The sequence below is a fragment of the Oncorhynchus tshawytscha genome, linkage group LG01 (genome assembly GCF_018296145.1).
Source record: "Oncorhynchus tshawytscha isolate Ot180627B linkage group LG01, Otsh_v2.0, whole genome shotgun sequence".
NCBI classification, from domain to species: domain Eukaryota; kingdom Metazoa; phylum Chordata; class Actinopteri; order Salmoniformes; family Salmonidae; genus Oncorhynchus; species Oncorhynchus tshawytscha.
Window position 1 is genome coordinate 9,529,483 of NC_056429.1, and position 20,264 is coordinate 9,549,746.

Here is a 20,264-nt window from a genome sequence, read left to right on the forward strand (position 1 = left end):
CAGGGACTTACAAAATAGATTGGCTTTGGATTTTCCCCTAGTGGATAAGGGGTGGGGTTTGTGCGGTGGTGGGGGCAGAGTGTTGTACTTACATCCCGTATTCCTCCATTGTGGTTGCTAAGTCTGTGGCCATTATCAGACAGGTGGAAGCTACTGTAAACAGGGGAGATAACTAGTGGGGTTGGGATCTGTTTGCATGGGTGAAAACTAACCTGGGGAACATTGGAACACTCCTAGACCTGGTTGAAGTCCTTGTCCTTGTTCTGCCTCTTCTCACGCCTGAGGATCTTGGCGAGGAGAGAGTGGTCTGTTCTCACACCTGAGGACCGTGGTGAGGAGAGAGTGGTCTGTTCTCACGCCTGAGGACCTTGGTGAGGAGATAGTGGTCTGTTCTCACGCCTGAGCACCTTGGTGAGGAGATAGTGGTCTGATCTCATGTCTGAGGACCTTGGTGAGGAGAGAGTGGTCTGTTCTCATGCCTGAGGACCTTGGTGAGGAGATTGTGGTCTGTCCTTCTGCCTGAGGACCTTGGTGAGGAGATTGTGTGAAACAGCAGTATCTCCTCCCCACCAGACGGTCATGTGACCACAGAAGTCAACTTGAATGACCTGACAGAGCTCACCACTGTTTCAACCTTTATTGGGGATCCAAATATCCTACTGGAGATGCTAGTTCCTACTGCCCTCTAAATTACCCCGAATCCTATGAACCCCCTTTATCCCCAGATTGTGATTATTAAATGATCTTTTAGAAGTTCCATTCCACCCCTTTCCGTGTAAAATGCAATTTTCCCAGAATTCAGAAGGTTTTCAATTCTGTCTGACAACAGCTCAGATATATTATGCCTGGTGATGCCTATGGTTTCCATGCCATCAAAGGGGGAATTGCGGTGGCAGAATTTGGGGTGAGCTGTTGTAACTTCTCAAGGGATATGTTCTGTGTTGGACAGTGATGTTCTGTCTTTCGTAGACTCCTGATATGTCTGCACCCTGACACAAGGCCATTGTGTTCTGGAACTGTTGATGTATTAAGAACTGTTGTGTAACAATATGATTGTATTATAACCTCACACTATATCAGAGACATGGAACCATTTACTCATCAAATTCTTCCCTGTGAAATCACAGGTAGAGCTCCCTGCAGCTGCTTGTATTAAGGACTGTTCTATTAAACAGTTAAATAGTCTCTGCCTTCATATTAGGATCTAATTGTTCACATAGTAGAACCCTACCTTAGACCTGGTCAGAAGCACCGTAGTGCACTACGTAGGGAATAGGGAACCATTTGGAACAGAGACAGTTATTCCCCTGAACATCTTTCTCTTCCTCATCTGGTTTCTTTAACAGCCCTTCACTCCTCCACTCTTCCTCCCCTCCTCCCTTTTCATTCTATTCTATCAGCCACACCACTATCTCACCTCCACACAATACATTTAGAAGTTAAAGACACACATTGGAATAAATAACAAAGGAAAACTATTACTAGATTAAGTTTAGTGTTGTATTTTTTATTTCCCATCACCATAAATCATATTTAATCACTGAACAGTAGCAGACCTAACTTCATATGTTCCTGACTCTGGATAGTGGATCAAAAAGACCATCAATCTCCAATGATATTAAAGTACTATTCTGAACATTACTGATATAGTGAGTGGCAAATCAAGATATCTGCTGGTTATATTGTTTGGTCAATACCACCACCTGCTGGACAGGTTTAATGTTGCTTGATTGAGCAGTATGGGAGGATGAAAGATGACACATTTCGGGCCGGTTTCCCGGACATCTACATTGAACATACTGTTTAGTCCAGGACTAGGATTAATCTGTGTCTGGGAAACCAGACCATATAGTGTAGTAGAAAGTAAGTGATACCAGCTTGTAGTGGGCTGACTAGTCCTGAATTGTCCTTTAGGTCCTGGAACATTTTTCATGCAGCTCCAGGTGACAGAAAACACATCAATTAGGACCGAGCCTACAAACTGTTCAATGATACTGAGGAGATTTACATAGAGACAGAGAACTAATTGAGAAAACATATCAATGGTTCTGAATGACAACTGATATACATCAACACCACACATCATGATTCATGGAAATTTACAAGATTAAAACATTGTATTTGATAACAAATAAATACATTACATTTTAATTAAACTATACAGTCAGACAAATTATTGTACAGAAGACCATTATATCTGGGGACCATCACCACCAGCATGACTAGTATCTATGTGGACCCTACTACAGTTTAACCAGCTCAACTATAGACTACACCAGCATGACTAGTATCTATGTGGACCCTACTACAGTTTAACCAGCTCAGCTATAGACTACACCAGCATGACTAGTATCTATGTGGACCCTACTACAGTTTAACCAGCTCAGCTATAGACTACACCAGCATGACTAGTATCTATGTGGACCCTACTACAGTTTACACCAGCATGACCAGCTCATGTGGCTATAGTTTAACCAGCTCACACCAGCATGACTAGTATCTATGTGGACCCTACTACAGTTTAACCAGCTCAGCAGTACCAAAAAAGAGATAAAACCCAGGATAGAGAGGGCTGAGTGAATGTGGTCTGGACTCTGTGGAGGAGGGTCATTGTGTCAGAGACACTGTAGAAGGACAGAGTACCCGCCTTGTGATCCAGGTACACTCCTACTCTGGAGGACTGAGGGCCTGATACTTTAGTCTCAACATTATTGTGTGTGAACCAATAACCACCACTAGAGCACTTTAAACTCCAGGACTTGTTATTGTGTCCAAATATATTACCTGTCTCTGTTCTGCTGATGTCTTTATATGAGACTGCTGTAATAACATAACCACTCCACTCCACCTCCGAGTAACAGTGTCCAGACAGACCCTCTCTACACAGAACCTGGTAGTAGTTGGTGAATCTGTCTGGATGGTCAGAATATGGTTGTACTTGATGTGTACGTGTCACCTTTCTGTTCCCTTCAGACAGAGAGAGACATGTGCCTGCTATGTTTGGGTCCAGTGTGAGCTGACAGGAATCTGGGAGAAGAGCAGAGCAGAGACCAATGAGAAGAGTTAGAACAATAACGTCAGATACTGTATTTGTCTTTGACTAGAGCAGAGCAGAGATCAGATCAGAGTAATATGAGGAGTCAGATAGATACCCAGTCTTTGATTAGATCTACTATTGCTATATATTTCTAGAGGGATTGTTAGGAGTGTCAGTAAAAAGAGACTGTTAGTTACTTCACAATAAAGAGACTCACATTGTAACAACTGTTCTCTGGTCTTGGGCTCTGGAGGCAGTACAACATCAACTATATTCACTACAGACACACAAACACATTGACAGAGAGAGGGAATGTTATCATCATACCATATTCCACATGTATATGACTAGTAGGGAACTTTCAATGGTCTAAAGTTGATGTTCTTATTGTTTTCAACACACCTGTAGTGGAGATCTTGGTCCATTCTCCTTTAAGGAAGTCCTCTAATTTCTCTCTCAGTTCAGACACAGTCTTACTCACGTCTCCAAAGTACTGAAGAGGACGGACAACGATGCTGGGTAAGTCTGAAGATACACTGATACTGGAGAGAGACTGATAACTCTGGAGAGAGAGAGAGAAAGAGAGAGAGATTGAGAGAAGGAGACAGAGAGCAAGAGAGAGAGGGGGACAGAGAGAGAGAGAGAGAAAGAGAGAGAGAGGGACAGAGACAGGGAGAGAGAGAGGGATAGAGAGAGGGACAGAGAGAGGGACAGAAAAAAAGATGGAAATAGAGACAGACAGGACAACACAATGATTGAAATGAATAGTTTCACATTAAGTTAATTTCACATGTAACAAGGTAGTTTAGTTACCTGGAGGAAATGGACGTGATCCTCTGTGTGTGAGAGTTGATCCAGTTCATTGCTTCTCTTCCTCAGCTCAGCTATCGCCTGCTTCAGTTGCTCCAGGAGTCCTTCAACTTGACTCACTTGAGCCTTCTCTTTGGCTCTGATCAGCTCCTTCACCTCAGAGCTCCTTCTCTCAATGGAGCGGATCAGCTCAGTAAAGATCTGATCACCGTCCTCCTCCCTAGTCTGCCCCCCTGCACTTCCTCCCTGATCAGTACCTCTTACCAAGTAACAGGCAATATTTCCTGGGGTGAGCTCTCCAAGCCTTTACCCACTGGAGTCTCCGTTACTACGGCAACCTGCCTCTGCTCAATGACTCACATGTAAAAGGAAACTAGCCCTCTGTGAAAGTGGTTAGAGTGCTGGGCAAGTAACCGAAAGGTTGCTGGATCGAATCCCCGAGCTGACATGGTGAAAATCTGTTGTTCTGCCCCTGAACAAGGCAGTTAACCCACTGTTCCCCGGTAGGCTGTCATTGTAAATAAGAATTTGTTCTTAACTGAGTTGCCTAGTTAAATAAAGGTTACGTTTAAAAAATAAAAAGCGTGGCAATAACTTATTAACTTTTCATTGTTCACAGACAGACTCCTCTGAAGGCAGAATGGCAGCACACTCCTGAAAACTAACTGCTCAGCAAAGCAAAGGATCTTTTGAGAGCTACCAGATTTATACGAAAAAATATCATTTTCAGTGTCTGTGTCCAGTGTCTGTGTTTATATGTTAAGGGGGTGTTTCTTTGGCAGATAATGTCACCCATCTAAATATATATATTTATAAATATAATTAACTCAACTTATTTGTATGTATTTTCACTTATAAATGTCCTTGTTTTTGAAAGAAAATAAAGAATTGTGTCCATTAAAAATAACATCAAATTGATCAGAAATACAGTGTAGACATCGTTAATGTTGTAAATGACTATCCACAGTTGAAGTCGGAAGTTTCCATACACTTAGGTTGGAGTCATTAAAACTAGATTATCAACCACTCCACAAATTTCTTGTTAAGAAACTATAGTTTTGGCAAGTTGGTTAGGACATCTACTTTGTGCATGACACAAGTAATCTTTCCAGTCATTTTTTACAGACAGATTATTTCACTTATAATTGACTGTATCACAATTCCAGTGGGTCAGAAGTTTACATACACTAATTTGACTGTGCCTTTAAACAGCTTGGAAAATTCCAGAAAATGTCATGGCTTCAGAAGCTTCTGTTGGCTAATTGACATCATTTGAGTCAATTGGAGGTGTACCTGTGGATGTGTTTCAAGGCATACCTTCAACCTCAGTGCCTCTTTGCTTGACATCATGGGAAAATCAAAAGAAATCAGCCAAAATGGTAAACCTCTACAAGTCTGGTTTATCGTTGGGAGCAATTTCCAAACACCTGAAGGTACTACGTTCATCTGTACAAACAATAGTACGCAAGTATTAACACCATGGGACCACGCAGCCGTCATACCGCTCAGGAAGGAGAGTCTCCTAGAGATGAACCTACTTTAGAGCGAAAAGTGCAAATCAATCCCAGAACGAGCAAGGACGCCGACAAACCTGACTCAGTTTCACCAGCTCTGTCAGGAGGAATGGGACAAAATTCAACCACCTTATTGTTGGAAGCTTGTGGAAGGCTACCCGAAACGTTTGACCCAAGTGAAACAATTTAAAGGCAATGCTACCAAATACTAATTGAGTGTATGTAAAGTTCTGACCCACTGGGAATGTGATGGAAGAAATAAAAGCTTAAATAAATAATTCTCTCTACTATTATTCTGACATGTTACATTATTAAAATAAAGTGGTGATCCCAACTGACCTAAAACAGGCAATTTTTTACTAGGATTAAATGTCAGGACTTGTGAAAAACTTTAAATTAATGAGTTTAAATGAATTTGGCTAAGGTGTATGTAAACTTCCGACTTAAACTGTACAGAGGCCCATTATCGACAACCATCACTCCTGTGTTCCAATGGCACGTTGTGTTAGCTAATGTGTTAGCTAATCCAAGTTTATAATTTTAAAAGGCTAATTGATCATTAGAAATCCTTTTGCAATTTTGTTAGCACAGCTGAAAACTGTTGTCCTGATTAATTAAAGCAGCCATAAAGCTGGCCTTCTTTAGACTGTTGAGTATCTGGAGCATCAGCATTTGTGGATTCGATTACTGTCTCAAAATGGCTAGAAACAAAAACTTTCTTCTGAAACTCGTCAGTCTAGTCTTGTTCTGAGAAAATGAAGGCTATTCCATGTGAGAAATTGCCAAGAAACTGAAGCTCTCGCACAACGCTGTGACCTACTCCCTTCACAGAACAGCGCAAACTGTCTCTAACCAGAATAGAAAGAGGAGTGGGAGGCTCCGTTGCACAACTGAGCAAGAGAACAAGTACATTAGAGTGTCTAGTTTGAGAAACAGACAAGTACTCAACTGGCAGCTTCATTAAATAGTACCCGCAAAACACCAGTTCCAATGTCAACAGAGAAGAGGCGACTCCGGGATGCTGGCCTTCTAGGCAGATTTCCTCTGTCCAGGGTCTGTTCTTTTTCCCATCTTAATATTTGTATTGGTCAGTCTGAAATATGGCTTATTCTTTTCAACTCTGCCATCCTGGAGTCGCCTTCTGTCAGTTTCATTGTTTGTTATGATATACATTGTTTTTTATGGCTGTTAGTGATAAAATGAACTACAACATTTTACTAAATTCTGAGTAATTAAAGGATATACATTTTACTTAGTACTGCTGATACTGCTAAATAATTCCAATAGGTGGCAGCATAAGACAGTTAACACTAGTTAAGGTCAAGTACAAGTAGCCAACTCAACAAGCCCCGCCAAAAGCTTGTTAAGTCAGCGGCAGCGATCACTCTGCCTTCTCCCACAAGAGAGGGGCATGTTGAGGTACATTTACTAACCGTGAGGGTTGCATGATGTCATTTATTAGCGGGCTGGAAGATGCATCGTCTTTCTATTCCGAGGCTGTTTACTCCCAATATGACATATTAACATGATGTCATAATGCATGTTTACTAGGGTTGAGGTTAGCACATTTGACCAGGGTTCAATACCTGCTATAGTTAATATTTTTTCCTCTCCCGAAAGCAACACAGTTCTAATAGGAGATAAATAGCTAACTGCCATCTATTGGAAATATTTATAAATTAAAAGTTATTAATTCACATAAAGACATTGGTGAGGCAGCAGAGAAATAAAGTGTATTTTTCTTATTTATTCCAGAGATCAGTCACAAACCTGCCCCACACCAATTGCTGGACTTTCAAATAGAAGTTACTAGTTCACCCAGTTTTAAACCACATTTAAAAAATAAAACTAATGTATCTTATTTGTCAAGTGTTCTGCCTTGCAATAATAAAATAACTAATCACAAAAAAAGTGCAAAATATTGTTATCAAAATGTTATTTAGTACTATAATGGTATATTTACTAACATATTATTACTAAAATAGTTTCTAAACTTGTTCTAGGCTACCCTACCCTAGAATTAGGGATCATGCTAAAATGGGTTATATGTAGGGTTAGAGTTTCTGTATAGCAGTTTGTGACTTCTGTTGATGTAAAAAGGGCTTTAAAAATACATTTGATTGATTGTTAGGTTCAGGGTATTTAAAGAGAAAAACTGTATGGGTTTATAGCTCTCTTGCTCCTCCCTGTGGTCTTCTATGGGTACTACATACCTCATTTACAACACTTGATGGGCTCATAATCTGAGGTACCAACTGCGTCAGAGCTACAAATCAATGAGCTACACCAGGGGTTCTTAAACTTTTTCAACCTGGGACCCAAATGAGAAATTCTGTGTTTTCCTGGGACCCAAGCTGAGGAACGTATGCAACTATACGTAAATATTGGTACATTTCTTTGCCCTTATGCCTAAAACAAATGCAATACAGACAAAAACTACGTAAATATTGGTACATTTCTTTGCCCTTATGCCTAAAACAAATGCAATACAGACAAAAACGAAAAATCATGAAATTGAAATAGCCATAAATAGCTATTAATGTTTATTTTCCCCATTTAAAAACTCTGAGATATCTGTCTTGGTTGGAACTGTTGCTGTTAAAATTCAATAAATAATTTTCATTCTGAACTTGAACAAATTGATTGATCACATCACACAGATGCATAACAGAACAGACATGCAGGCTTTTTGATAGTGCAACCCTAAGTAACAGTACAGATGAAAAATGATCAGGCCTACTGTACATCTTACTGTAGAAATTGTTGTTGAAAACAACTGGAATAAACTTGTGAATTTACCAAAACGAACCAACTCTTTTACGTATATGTTCGTTCGTAATAAACGGAGGCAGATTAGACACCACTGCTCTTGTCGAAATCAGCACCAACACACCCCTCACAAAAATCCCACTGGTAACTAGCCGGACAACAAGACGCACCTTAATCATTACCAAAACCACCACCTTGTTCATTCTGGTTGAAGAGTGTATATGTTCCACACCCACCTGTTTGCTGACCATGATCAATAATTCTTCCACACCATTCTCCGGTACCGCTACTGCACGGCAAGCGGTACCGGAGCGCCAAGTCTAGGTCCAAGAGGCTTCTAAACAGCTTCTACCCCCAAGCCATAAGACTCCTGAACATCTAATCAAATGGCTACGCCCCCCCCCTCTATACTCAGCTGCTACTCTCTGTTGTTATCATCTATACATAGTCACTTTAATAACTCTACATACATGTACATGTTACCTCAACTAACTAGTGCCCCGACACATTGACTCTGTACCGATACTCCCCTGTATATAGTCTCGCTATTGTTATTTTACTAATGCTCTTTAATTACTTGTATTTCTTATTCTTAGATGTATTTTTTAAAACTGCATTGTTGGTTAGGGGCCCGTAAGTAAGCATTTCACAGTAAGGTGAACAGTACCTGTTGTATTCGGCGCATGTGACTAATAAAATATGATTTGATTTGATTTAGTAGGTCACTCCTATTAGATTTATCCGAGGTTAAACTATTCAATACAGACAGAATCTGAGCATCCTATAATTCTAACAGGTTGTACGTCCTCCACCCACTGGAGGGCAACTATTATCACCAACAGTTCAACTGAGTAGACTGACAGTTCATCTGTTAGTCTTCTACATATCTGCACATCAAATTCAGGAAGGTAAACGCGTGCTCCTGTGCCCCCACTATCTGGGTCCTTGGATCCATCTGTGAAAAGCTATAAAAAAGCATAAAAACTTCTACCAATGTAATTGTCAACCAGTTTCCCTTTATCACTGACTTCTGACCAATCTTTCCAATCTTTCCTTTTCTCTACCAAGGTTAGATCAACAACGGGATCTGGGAGTAACCATGGAGGAACATCCCCTATCACCACAGTTGCGTGACACAGAGCGCCCACTCCCTCTGGTTAGAAGAAACACAGACAAATATCACAAGTCCACTACAGGTTACCTTCACTGATTCAACTACACCCAACTCCTTTCCCATCCACCCTGAAACCACAAACAAACTTGATTTCCACTTGAATTATAAAAGTTTAAATGTCTCTATTCCTTTGAAGCTTTTGTGAGTGTAATGTTTACTGTTCATTTCTGATTGTTTAATTCACTTCTGTTTATTATTCATTTCAATTGCTTTGGCAATGTAAACATATGTTTCCCATGTCAATGATGCCCATTGAATTCAATTGAGAGAGAGAGAGCTCCATGTTAATGTATAGGGGACATGAGTTGGTCATGGTTACTCAAGGTTATGTGATGAGGTAGCCACGCCTGCGACATCAAAATCACTGTCGACCCAATAGGGAATGTTCTCTTGGTGTAATGGTCAAAATGTTGGTTTCTCCAGGGTCCAGGGTTCATATCCTGTCAGTTACATTAAGCAGTCTATTCTTTGAAAGGGTCCAGACAGCCTGTTCCCAACAGTGAAGTCAAGTGAAATTGGTGTGTCTCTGGTCAACAATACTCACCTTGAGAGACTCCACAGCCTGTTGGAGCTCTTTTAGCTCCTTCTCTCTCTCCTGGAATCTCTGCTGGACCTTCTGCTGACTCACTACCAGCTGCCTCTGTGGAGAATCACTCTTCAATGAGCTATCAAACTTTATTTGTCCAGTAGATCAATAGTATAGTAATGTGATATAGGGCCCATAGAAGATAAGGATACAAATATTGAGGAAATATCTGTGTGAAAATGTATCATTATGTTATGTGAAAGATTATAGTTTTAACAGAACACAAATCATAGAGCTGATTGGGTGTTTGATAACAAATGATAATGGTGTTTGATAATGAATGACAATGGTGTTTGATAACAAATGATAAGGGTGTTTGATAATGAATGACAATGGTGTTTGATAATGAATGACAATGGTGATAATGGTGTTTGATAATGGTGTTTGATAACAAATGATAATGGTGTTTGATAATGAATGACAATGGTGATAATGGTGTTTGATAATGGTGTTTGATAATGAATGACAATGGTGATAATGGTGTTTGATAATGAATGACAATGGTGATAATGGTGTTTGATAATGGTGTTTGATAACAAATGATAAGGGTGTTTGATAATGAATGACAATGGTGATAATGGTGTTTGATAATGAATGACAATGGTGTTTGATAATGAATGACAATGGTGATAATGGTGTTTGATAATGGTGTTCGATAACAAATGATAATGGTGTTTGATAACAAATGATAATGGTGTTTGATAATGAATGACAATGGTGATAATGGTGTTTGATAATGGTGTTTGATAACAAATGATAATGGTGTTTGATATCAAATGATAATGGTGTTTGATAACAAATGATAATGGTGTTTGATAATGAATGACAATGGTGATAATGGTGTTTGATAATGGTGTTTGATAACAAATGATAAGGGTGTTCGATAATGAATGCCAATGGTGATAATGGTGTTTGATAATGGTGTTTGATAATGAATGACAATGGTGATAATGGTGTTTGATAATGAATGACAATGGTGATAATGGTGTTTGATAATGGTGTTTGATAACAAATGATAAGGGTGTTATCATACTAGAACATGTTGTTTACTTTACATATACAGTGGATGAGAACAAGTATTTGATACACTGCCAATTTTGTTTTTTCCTACTTACAAAGCATCTAGAGGTCTGCAATTTTATCATAGGTACACTTCAACTGTGAGAGACGGAATCTAAAACAAAAATCCAGAAAATCACATTGTATGATTTTTTAAGTAATTAATTAGCATTTTATTGCATGACATAAGTATTTGATCACCTACCATCCAGTAAGAATTCCGGCTCTCACAGACCTGATAGTTTTTCTTTAAGAAGTTCTCCTGTTCTCCACTCATTACCTGTATTAACTGCACCTGTTTGAACTCGTTACCAGTATAAAAGACATCTGTCCACACACTCAATCAAACAGACTCCAACCTCTCCACAATGGCCAAGACCAGAGAGATGTGTAAAGACATCAGGGATAAAATTGTAGACCTGCACAAGGCTGGGATGGGCTACAGGAAAATAGGCAAGCAGCTTGGTGAGAAGGCAACAACTGTTGGCGCAATTATTAGAAAATGGAAGAAGTTCAAGATGACGGTCAATCACCCTCGGTCTGAGGCTCCATGCAAGATTTCACCTTGCGGGGCATCAATGATCATGAGGGAGGTGAGGGATCAGCCCAGAACTACACAGCAGGACCTGGTCAATGACCTGAAGAGAGCTGGGACCACAGTCTCAAAGAAAACCATTAGTAATACACTATGCCGCCATGGATGAAAATCCTGCAGCGCACACAAGGTCCCCCTGCTCAAGCCAGCGCATGCCCAGGCCCCTCTGAAGTTTGCCAATGACCATCTGGATGATCCAGAGGAGGAATGGGAGAAGGTCATGTGGTCTGATGAGACAAAAATAGAGCTTTTTGGTCTAAACTCCACTTGCCGTGTTTGGAGGAAGAAGAAGGATGAGTACAACCCCAAGAACACCATCCCAACCGTGAAGCATGGAGGTGGAAACATCATTATTTGGGGATGCTTTTCTGCAAAGGGGACAGGACGACTGCACCGTATTGAGGGGAGGATGGATGGGGCCATGTATCGCGAGATCTTGGCCAACAACCTCCTTCCCTCAGTAAGAGCATTGAAGATGGGTCGTGGCTGGGTCTTCCAGCATGACAATGACCCAAAACACACAGCCAGGGCAACTAAGGAGTGGCTCCGTAAGAAGCATCTCAAGGTCCTGGAGTGGCCTAGCCAGTCTCCAGACCTGAACCCAATAGAAAATCTTTGGAGGGAGCTGAAAGTCTGTATTGCCCAGCTACAGCTCCGAAACCTGAAGGATCTGGAGAAGGTCTGTATGGAGGAGTGGGCCAAAATCCCTGCTGCAGTGATCTTTGCTGCTGCAAAGATGGTCAAGAACTACAGAAAACGTATGATCTCTGTAATTGCAAACAAAGGTTTCTGTACCAAATATTAAGTTCTGCTTTTCTGATGTATCAAATACTTATGTCATGCAATAAAATGCAAATTAATTACTTAAAAATCATACAATGTGATTTTCTGGATTTTTGTTTTAGATTCCGTCTGTCACAGTTGAAGTGTACCTATGATAAGAATGACAGACCTCTACATGCTTTGTAAGTAGGAAAACCTGCAAAATCGGCAGTGTATCAAATACTTTTTCTCCCCACTGTATAAGGAATGTATATGTTAGGGTCAATGAAGGGTGGATAGGAACTTGGTGCATGGACAGTTACTGAGAGAGACAAGGGGAAGTGCTGAAATATTCTGTTCAAACATGTTATTGTTGAATATCAATGTTCCTAAAGAGCGAGAGAAAGGGCACAGTCTCTGTTACAGTCTCTGATAAGGCAGGCCAGCAGCAGAACTAGGGAAGAGCCAGGAATTCAACAGTCTAGTTAGTCTCTGATAAGGCAGGCCAGCTGCAGAACTAGGGAGGAGCCAGGAATTCAACAGTCTAGTTAGTATCTGATAAGGCAGGCCAGCAGCAGAACTAGGGAAGAGCCAGGAATTCAACAGTCTAGTTAGTCTCTGATAAGGCAGGCCAGCTGCAGAACTAGGGAGGAGCCAGGAATTCAACAGTCTAGTTAGACTCCTCTGATAAGACAGGCCAGCTGAGGAACTAGGGAGGTTAGTCTCTGATAAGGCAGGCCAGCCGCAGAACTAAGGAGGAGCCAGGAATTCAACAGTCTAGTTAGTCTCTGATAAGGCAGGCCAGCTGCAGAACTAGGGAGGAGCCAGGCATTCAACAGTCTAGTTAGTCTCTGATAAGGCAGGCCAGCTGCAGAACTAGGGAGGAGTCAGGAATTCAACAGTCTAGTTAGTATCTGATAAGGCAGGCCAGCTGCAGAACTAGGGAGGAGCCAGGAATTCAACAGTCTGGTTAGTCTCTGATAAGGCAGGCCAGCTGCAGAACTAGGGAGGAGCCAGGAATTCAACAGTCTAGTTAGTCTCTGATAAGGCAGGCCAGCTGCAGAACTAGGGAGGAGCCAGGAATTTGTATCGAGGTCACGTCAACAGAAGAAGTGAGAAAAAACCTCTGGGAGGGGGGCCAGAGGGGCCCACCACAACGACCCTCCTACTACAGACCTATCTCACACACACACACTTCCACTCCCACCAAGGTTTTAGCATCATACAGGGCCATGACTCCACCAGTGAGAGGATCCAATTATGTTGCTGACTAGCATCAGAGATGTATTGGCTGTCTCGATGTGTAGGGAGTTTATCCCGCCTAGCATGAGGTTATAAATATATGTGCTTGTATACATTGTCATTGCAGCTGTATGACCCAGTGGGTGAATAAACTTGGTTTGAGTTTTAACTCTGTCTGTTCAGAACCTAACCTAACAGACTTTAGAAAATGGTGATACATTTGGAGAAGCTGAGTTAACATGTCTATAAACTCAAGGTTTGTGTTCATATTTGTTCTGCTGAGGATCGATTTCATTTGAACGATCTCATATTCAAACAGCCCTAGTTCCTACTGTATCTTTAATTCTTTGTTTATCAGACAGTCAGGCCAGGGAGGAGACAGGAAGAACTAGGGCTTCCGTCCGTCCGTCCGTCCGTCCGTCTGTCTGTCGATGCAGCCAACTTCTCTGCGGTGGTTGTTGTTGCTATCAGTGTTAAAAAAAACATACAACTCTATGCACAACGACTACTTTTAAGAAAATACAAAATAATGATACAATTAAACACATTGACTTGAAGAACAGTGCAGATGCAGTTAACCAGCAGGCCACCATCTTGGTTCTAGAAGACCAGAGTGACACCACTGAATCCTCTGCAGCTTCTATTAGGGCCAGGAAAGACTTTGTCTCCAGTTATATTATTGCTCACAGAGTGAGTTCATTGACTTATGTGACTTGTTAAGTACATTTTTACTGGACTACAGAGCATTCTAAAAGTATTCAGCTCCTTTGACTTGTTCCACATGTTGTTACGTTACAGCCTTATTTTAAAACGTATTAAATCATTTTTCTACCTCATCAATCTACACACAATACCCCAAAAATGACAAAGCAAAAACAGGTTTTTAGAAATGTTTGCAATAATAAAAAATGCTGAAATATCACATTTACATAAGTTTTCAGACTCTTTACTCAGTACTCTTCTCAGTACTTTGTTGAATCACCTTTAGCAGTGATTACAGCCCCGAGGCATCCAGGGTTTGACGCTACAAGCTTGGCACACCTGTATTTGGGAGTTTCTCCCATTTCTCTCTGCAGATCCTCTCAAGCTCTGACATGCACTGTCAACTGTAGGACCTTATGTAGACAGGTGTGTTCCTTTCCAAATCATGTCCAATCAATTGAATTTACCAAAGGTGGACTCAAATCAAGTTGTCAAGAATGGCCAACAGGATGCACCTAAGCTCAATTTCAAGTCTCATAGCAAAGGGTTTGAAAATAAGGTATTTCTGTTTTTAAGTTTCATACATTTCCCCCAAAAATCTATAAACATGTTTTTACTTTGTCATTATGGGGTATTGATAAGGGAAATTATTTATTTAATCCATTTTAAAATAAGGCTGTAACTTAACAAAATGTGGAAAAAGGGAAGGGTTCTGAATAGTTTCTGAATGCACTGTATGTATGTTAATACTGAATGCTCTGTATGTATGTTAATACTGAATGCACTGTATGTATGTTAATACTGAATGCACTGTATGCTCTGTATGTATGTTTCATTCTATTAACATGGTGTGTGTGTGTGTTATAGCAGTAATGGGGTTAAACTGATATTAAAATGACAACTCCATAGGTGGTACCAGGTCAGGGGAGTTCATCTCTGCTCCCAGCATCCCTGGGACAGTACTGATCAACATAGCTGACTGTCACGGTCGTTGTTGGTGGAAGAAGGTGAGGACCAAAGTGCAGCATTAACTTAATTTAAAAATGACGCCGACAAAACGAAGAACACAAAACCAACCGTCAAGCTTTGGGCTATGTGCCCTGAACAACTACAAAGTTAACTCCCCACAAAACAGGTGGGGTAAAAGGGTACCTAAGTATGGTTCTCAATCAGAGACAACGATAGACAGCTGTCCCTGATTGAAAACCATACCAGGCCAAGACATAGAAATACAAAACATAGAAAAAAGGACATAGAATGCCCACCCTAGTCACACCCTGGCCTAACCAAAATAGAGAATAAAAAGCCTCTCTATGGCCAGGGCGTGACACTGACCTGATGCAGAGGTGGACCACTGATGATTTCCTCTCAACGGTGAGACTTGCCCTTCTATTTGACACACCTCTACCTGATAAGATCATACAAGATGTTACAGGCTTATTGCATGTAGAAACAGACCTGCGTTCAAATACTATTTAAAATAATGTTGAATACTTAATAATCAGAGTTTGATTGAGTTCGTTGTAATGGAACAATAGAAAAGTCCTAACCAAACCCACCTGGGAGACTAGGGCCTAATGATTTTATTTAAATTGATGAATTTCCATAAATGAACTGTAATTCAGTAAAATCGTTGAAATTGTTGCATGTTGGGTTTATGTTTTTGTTCAGTATATTTGAAATCTTACAAATACCTTTGAGCATTTCATTTAATCTATGGATTTCACATGACTGGGCAGGAGGGCACCCACTGGTGAGCCAGGCCCAGTCAATCAGAATTTGTTTTTCACGACAAAAGGGCTTTATTACAGACATAAATAATCCTTCATTTCCTGAGCTGTCTGGGTGGCTGGTCTCAGACGATCCCGCAGGTGAAGAAGCTGGATGTGGATGTCTTGGGCTGGTGTGGTTACAATTGACATGCTGACTGCAGGAATGTCCACCAGAGCTGTTGCCAGAGAATTTAAAGTCATTTCTCTACCATAAACCGGCCTAAAACAGTTGGTTAACTGCCTTGTTCAGGGGCAGAACAAGAGATGTTTACCTTGTCAGCTCGGGGATTTGATCTTGCAACCTTTCGGTTACTATCCAACGCTCTAACCACTAGGCTACCCCGTGAAGAGAAGTGGGAGAGAGAGAGAATCAGATAAAGTTGTGGAGATAAAGGAATATGTGAGCAGAAACCCTCCAGGTACAGATACTGTATGTAGAACCATAGTAAAGACCAGTATGGACTATCAATACAGATACTGTATGTAGAACCATAGTAAAGACCAGTATGGACTATCAATACAGATACTGTATGTAGAACCATAGTAAAGACCAGTATGGACTATCAATACAGATACTGTGTGTAGAACCATAGTAAAGACCAGTATGGACTATCAATACAGATACTGTGTGTAGAACCATAGTAAAGACCAGTATGGACTATCAATACAGATACTGTGTGTAGAACCATAGTAAAGACCAGTATGGACTATCAATACAGATACTGTATGTAGAACCATAGTAAAGACCAGTATGGACTATCAATACAGGTACTGTATGTAGAACTATAGTAAAGACCAGTATGGACTATCAATACAGATACTGTATGTAGAACCATAGTAAACCCCAGTATGGACTATCAATACAAAGTGACCATTTAGAATGAGGCCCAGTTCAATGAGGGGAGGTCTTAACAGAACTGGGAGATGACAGACATGAAGTGGGTGGGTTGAGATCTAATATTTTTTTGTGACAAAAACTAAAGCTTGATATTGTAATAAATCTACACTCTATTCCCTATGTAGAACACTACTTTAGACCTTTAGACCACTACGTAGGGAATAGGGAATAGGGAACCATTTGGAACAGAGTCAGTAATTCCCTTTAACATCTATCTCTTCCTCATCTGGTTTCTTTAACAGCCCTTCACTTCTCCCCTCTTCCTCCCCGCCTCCATTTTCATTCTATTCTATCAGCCACACTACTAACTCACCTCCACACAATCCATTTGCAAGTTAAAGACACACCTTGGAATAAATAACAAAGGAAAACTATTACAAGATGAAGTTTTGTGTTGTATTTTTTAAATTTCCCATCACCATAAATCATATTTAATCACTGAACAGTAGCAGACCTAACTTCATCTGTTCCTGACTCTGGATAGTGGATTAAAAACACCATCAATCTCCAATGATATTAAAGCACTATTCTGAACATTACTGATATACTGAGTGGCAAGTCAATATATCTGCTAGTTTTATTGTTTAGTCAATACCACCACCTGCTGGACAGGTTTAATGTTGCTTGACTGAGCAGTATGGGAGGATGAAAGATGACAAATTTAGGGCCGGTTTCCCGGACATCTACATTGAACATACTTTTTAGTGCAGTATTAATCTGTGTCTGGGAAACCAGACTATATAGTTTAGTAGATAGTAAGTGATTCCAGCTTGTAGTGTGATAACTAGTCCTGAATTGTCCTTTTGTTCCTGGACCATTTTCCATGCAGCTCCAGGTGACAAAGAACACATCAATTAGGGCCGAGCCTAAAAACTGTTCACTGATACTAAGGAGAATTACAAAGAGACAGAGAACCAACTGAGAAAACATATCAATGGTTCTGAATGACAACCAATATACATCAACACCTTACATCATGATTCATGGAAATGAATAAGATTCAAACATTGTATTTTTATCAAATATGAATACCTTAAATCTCTAACATCTGAAGATCAAATCAGTCAAATTATTGTACATAAAACAGAGCAAAATGAAGCATGACTAGTATCTATATGGACCCTACTACAGTTTAACCAGCTCAGCTATAGACTACACCAGCATGACTAGTATCTATGTGGACCCTACTACAGTTTAACCAGCTCAGCTATAGACTACACCAGCATGACTAGTATCTATGTGAACCCTACTACAGTTTAACCAGCTCAGCTATAGACTACACCAGCATGACTAGTATCTATGTGGACCCTACTACAGTATAACCAGCTCAGCTATAGACTACACCAGCATGACTAGTATCTATGTGGACCCTACTACAGTTTAACCAGCTCAGCTATAGACTACACCAGCATGACTAGTATCTATGAGGACCCTACTACAGTTTAACCAGCTCAGCTATAGACTACAACAGCATGACTAGTATCTATGTGGACCTTACTACAGTTTAACCAGCTCAGCTATAGACTACACCAGCATGCCTAGTATCTATGTGGACCCTACTACAGTTTAACCAGCTCAGCTATAGACTACACCAGCATGACTAGTATCTATGTGGATCCTACTACAGTTTATCCAGCTCAGCTATAGACTACACCGGTATGAATAGTATCTATGTGGACCCTACTACAGTTTGACCAGCTCAGCTATAGACTACACCAGCATGACTAGTATCTATGTGGACCCTACTACAGTTTAACCAGCTCAGCTATAGACTACACCAGCATGACTAGTATCTATGTGGACCCTACTACAGTTTAACCAGCTCAGCTATAGACTAAACCAGCATGACTAGTATCTATGTGGGCTGGAGGTCGACCGATTACAATTTTTCAACGCCGATACCGATTATTGGAGGACCAATAAAAGCCGATACCAATTAATCTGCCAATTTTTTAAAATGTATTTCTAATAATGACAATTACAACAATACTGAATGAACACTTATTTTAACTTAATATAATACATCAATAAAAATCAATTTAGCCTCAAATAAATAGTTAAACATGTTCAATTTGGTTTAAATAATGCAAAAACAAATTGTTGGAGAAGTAAAAGTGCAATATGTGCCATGTAAAAAAGCTAACGTTTCAGTTCCTTGCTCAGAACATATGAACGTTGGTGGTTCCTTTTAACATGAGACTTCAATATTCCAAGGTAAGAGGTTTTAGGTTGCAGTTAATATAGTATTTGTAGGACTATTTCTCTCTATACCATTTGTATTTCATATACCTTTGACTATTGGATGCTCTTATAGGCACTATAGTATTGCCAGTGTAACAGTATAGTGTCCGTCCCTCTCCTTGCCCATACCTGGGCTCGAACCAGGAACACATCGACAACAGCCACACTCGAAGCAGCGTTACCCATCGCTCCACAAAAGCCGCGGCCCTTGCAGAGTAAGGGGAATAACTACTCCAAGTCTCAGAGCGAGTGACGTTTGAAACGCTATTAGCGCACACCCAGTTAACTAGCTAGCCATTTCACATTGGTTACACCAGCCATTAGGCTGATAGGCTTGAAGTCATGAACAGCGCTGTGCTTGCGAAGAGCTGCTGGCAAAACGCACGAAAGTGCTGTTTGAATGAATGCTTACGAGCCTGCTGCTGCCTACCATCGCTCAGTCAGACTGCTCTATCAAATCATAGTCTTAATTATAGCATAATAACACACAGAAATACGAGCCTTTGGTCATTAATATGGTCAAATCCGGAAACTATAATTTCGAAAACAAAACGTTTATTATTTCAGTGAAATACGGGACTATTCGGTGGCATCCCTAAGTCTAAATATTCTTGTTACATTGCACAACCTTCTATGTTATGTCATAATTATGTACAATTCTGGTAAAATAGTTTGCAATGATCCAGGCTGCCCAAACTGTTGCATATACCCTGACTCTGTGTGCAATGAACGCAAGAGAAATGACACAATTTGTCATGAGAATTTTGTTCTCAATGTTCATAAACTGAATTTCAATTCAAATACTCTGTCTGTTACTAAGAATTAGTAAGGTTCTTATAAAAATGAAACAGTCAGAGGCCAGTCTACCATAGTCAGCAAGGTTTATTTCCGAGAGCGCTGCCATGCATATACAAAGACATTACTTTTATAATATTCTCTTAACCTACACATAGACACCAACCATTGGATTTTCTCATGAGTCTCACCACAGTTTATAACCACTCAGCTGACAGTTCCAGTCTCCCCCAGATACTAGGGCTCTGGAGGGGCTCTCCCTGTCCTATCTTATCTCTCCGGAGTTACACCCAGGTCAGTTCAAACAT

At 40.4% G+C, this 20,264-nt stretch overlaps 1 protein-coding gene across 1 annotated transcript; it reads right to left on the reverse strand.

Moving 5' to 3' along the window:
- Positions 1 to 2,487: 2,487 nt before the first annotated feature.
- On the reverse strand, positions 2,488 to 15,223 carry LOC112222202 (stonustoxin subunit beta-like). The gene is made up of 5 exons (XM_042327716.1): positions 15,167 to 15,223; positions 9,849 to 9,944; positions 3,440 to 3,599; positions 3,255 to 3,314; positions 2,488 to 3,027 (listed from the first exon to the last, which is right to left on the reverse strand). The coding sequence occupies exons 1-5, from the start codon at positions 15,221 to 15,223 to the stop codon at positions 2,531 to 2,533; spliced, it is 870 nt and encodes a 289-aa protein (XP_042183650.1). The 3' UTR covers positions 2,488 to 2,530.
- Positions 15,224 to 20,264: the final 5,041 nt, after the last annotated feature.

Excerpts from the sequence above, each read along its gene's own strand:
- LOC112222202 (XM_042327716.1), bottom strand. The coding sequence starts at position 15,223 with ATGTTGATCAGTACTGTCCCAGGGATGCTGGGAGCAGAGATGAACTCC. Across the intron at positions 3,315-3,439 it reads GACCAAGATCTCCACTACAG|TGAATATAGTTGATGTTGTA; the intron begins GTGTGTTGAAAA and ends GTGTGTCTGTAG. Across the intron at positions 3,028-3,254 it reads CAGAGAACAGTTGTTACAAT|ATTCCTGTCAGCTCACACTG; the intron begins GTGAGTCTCTTT and ends CTCTTCTCCCAG.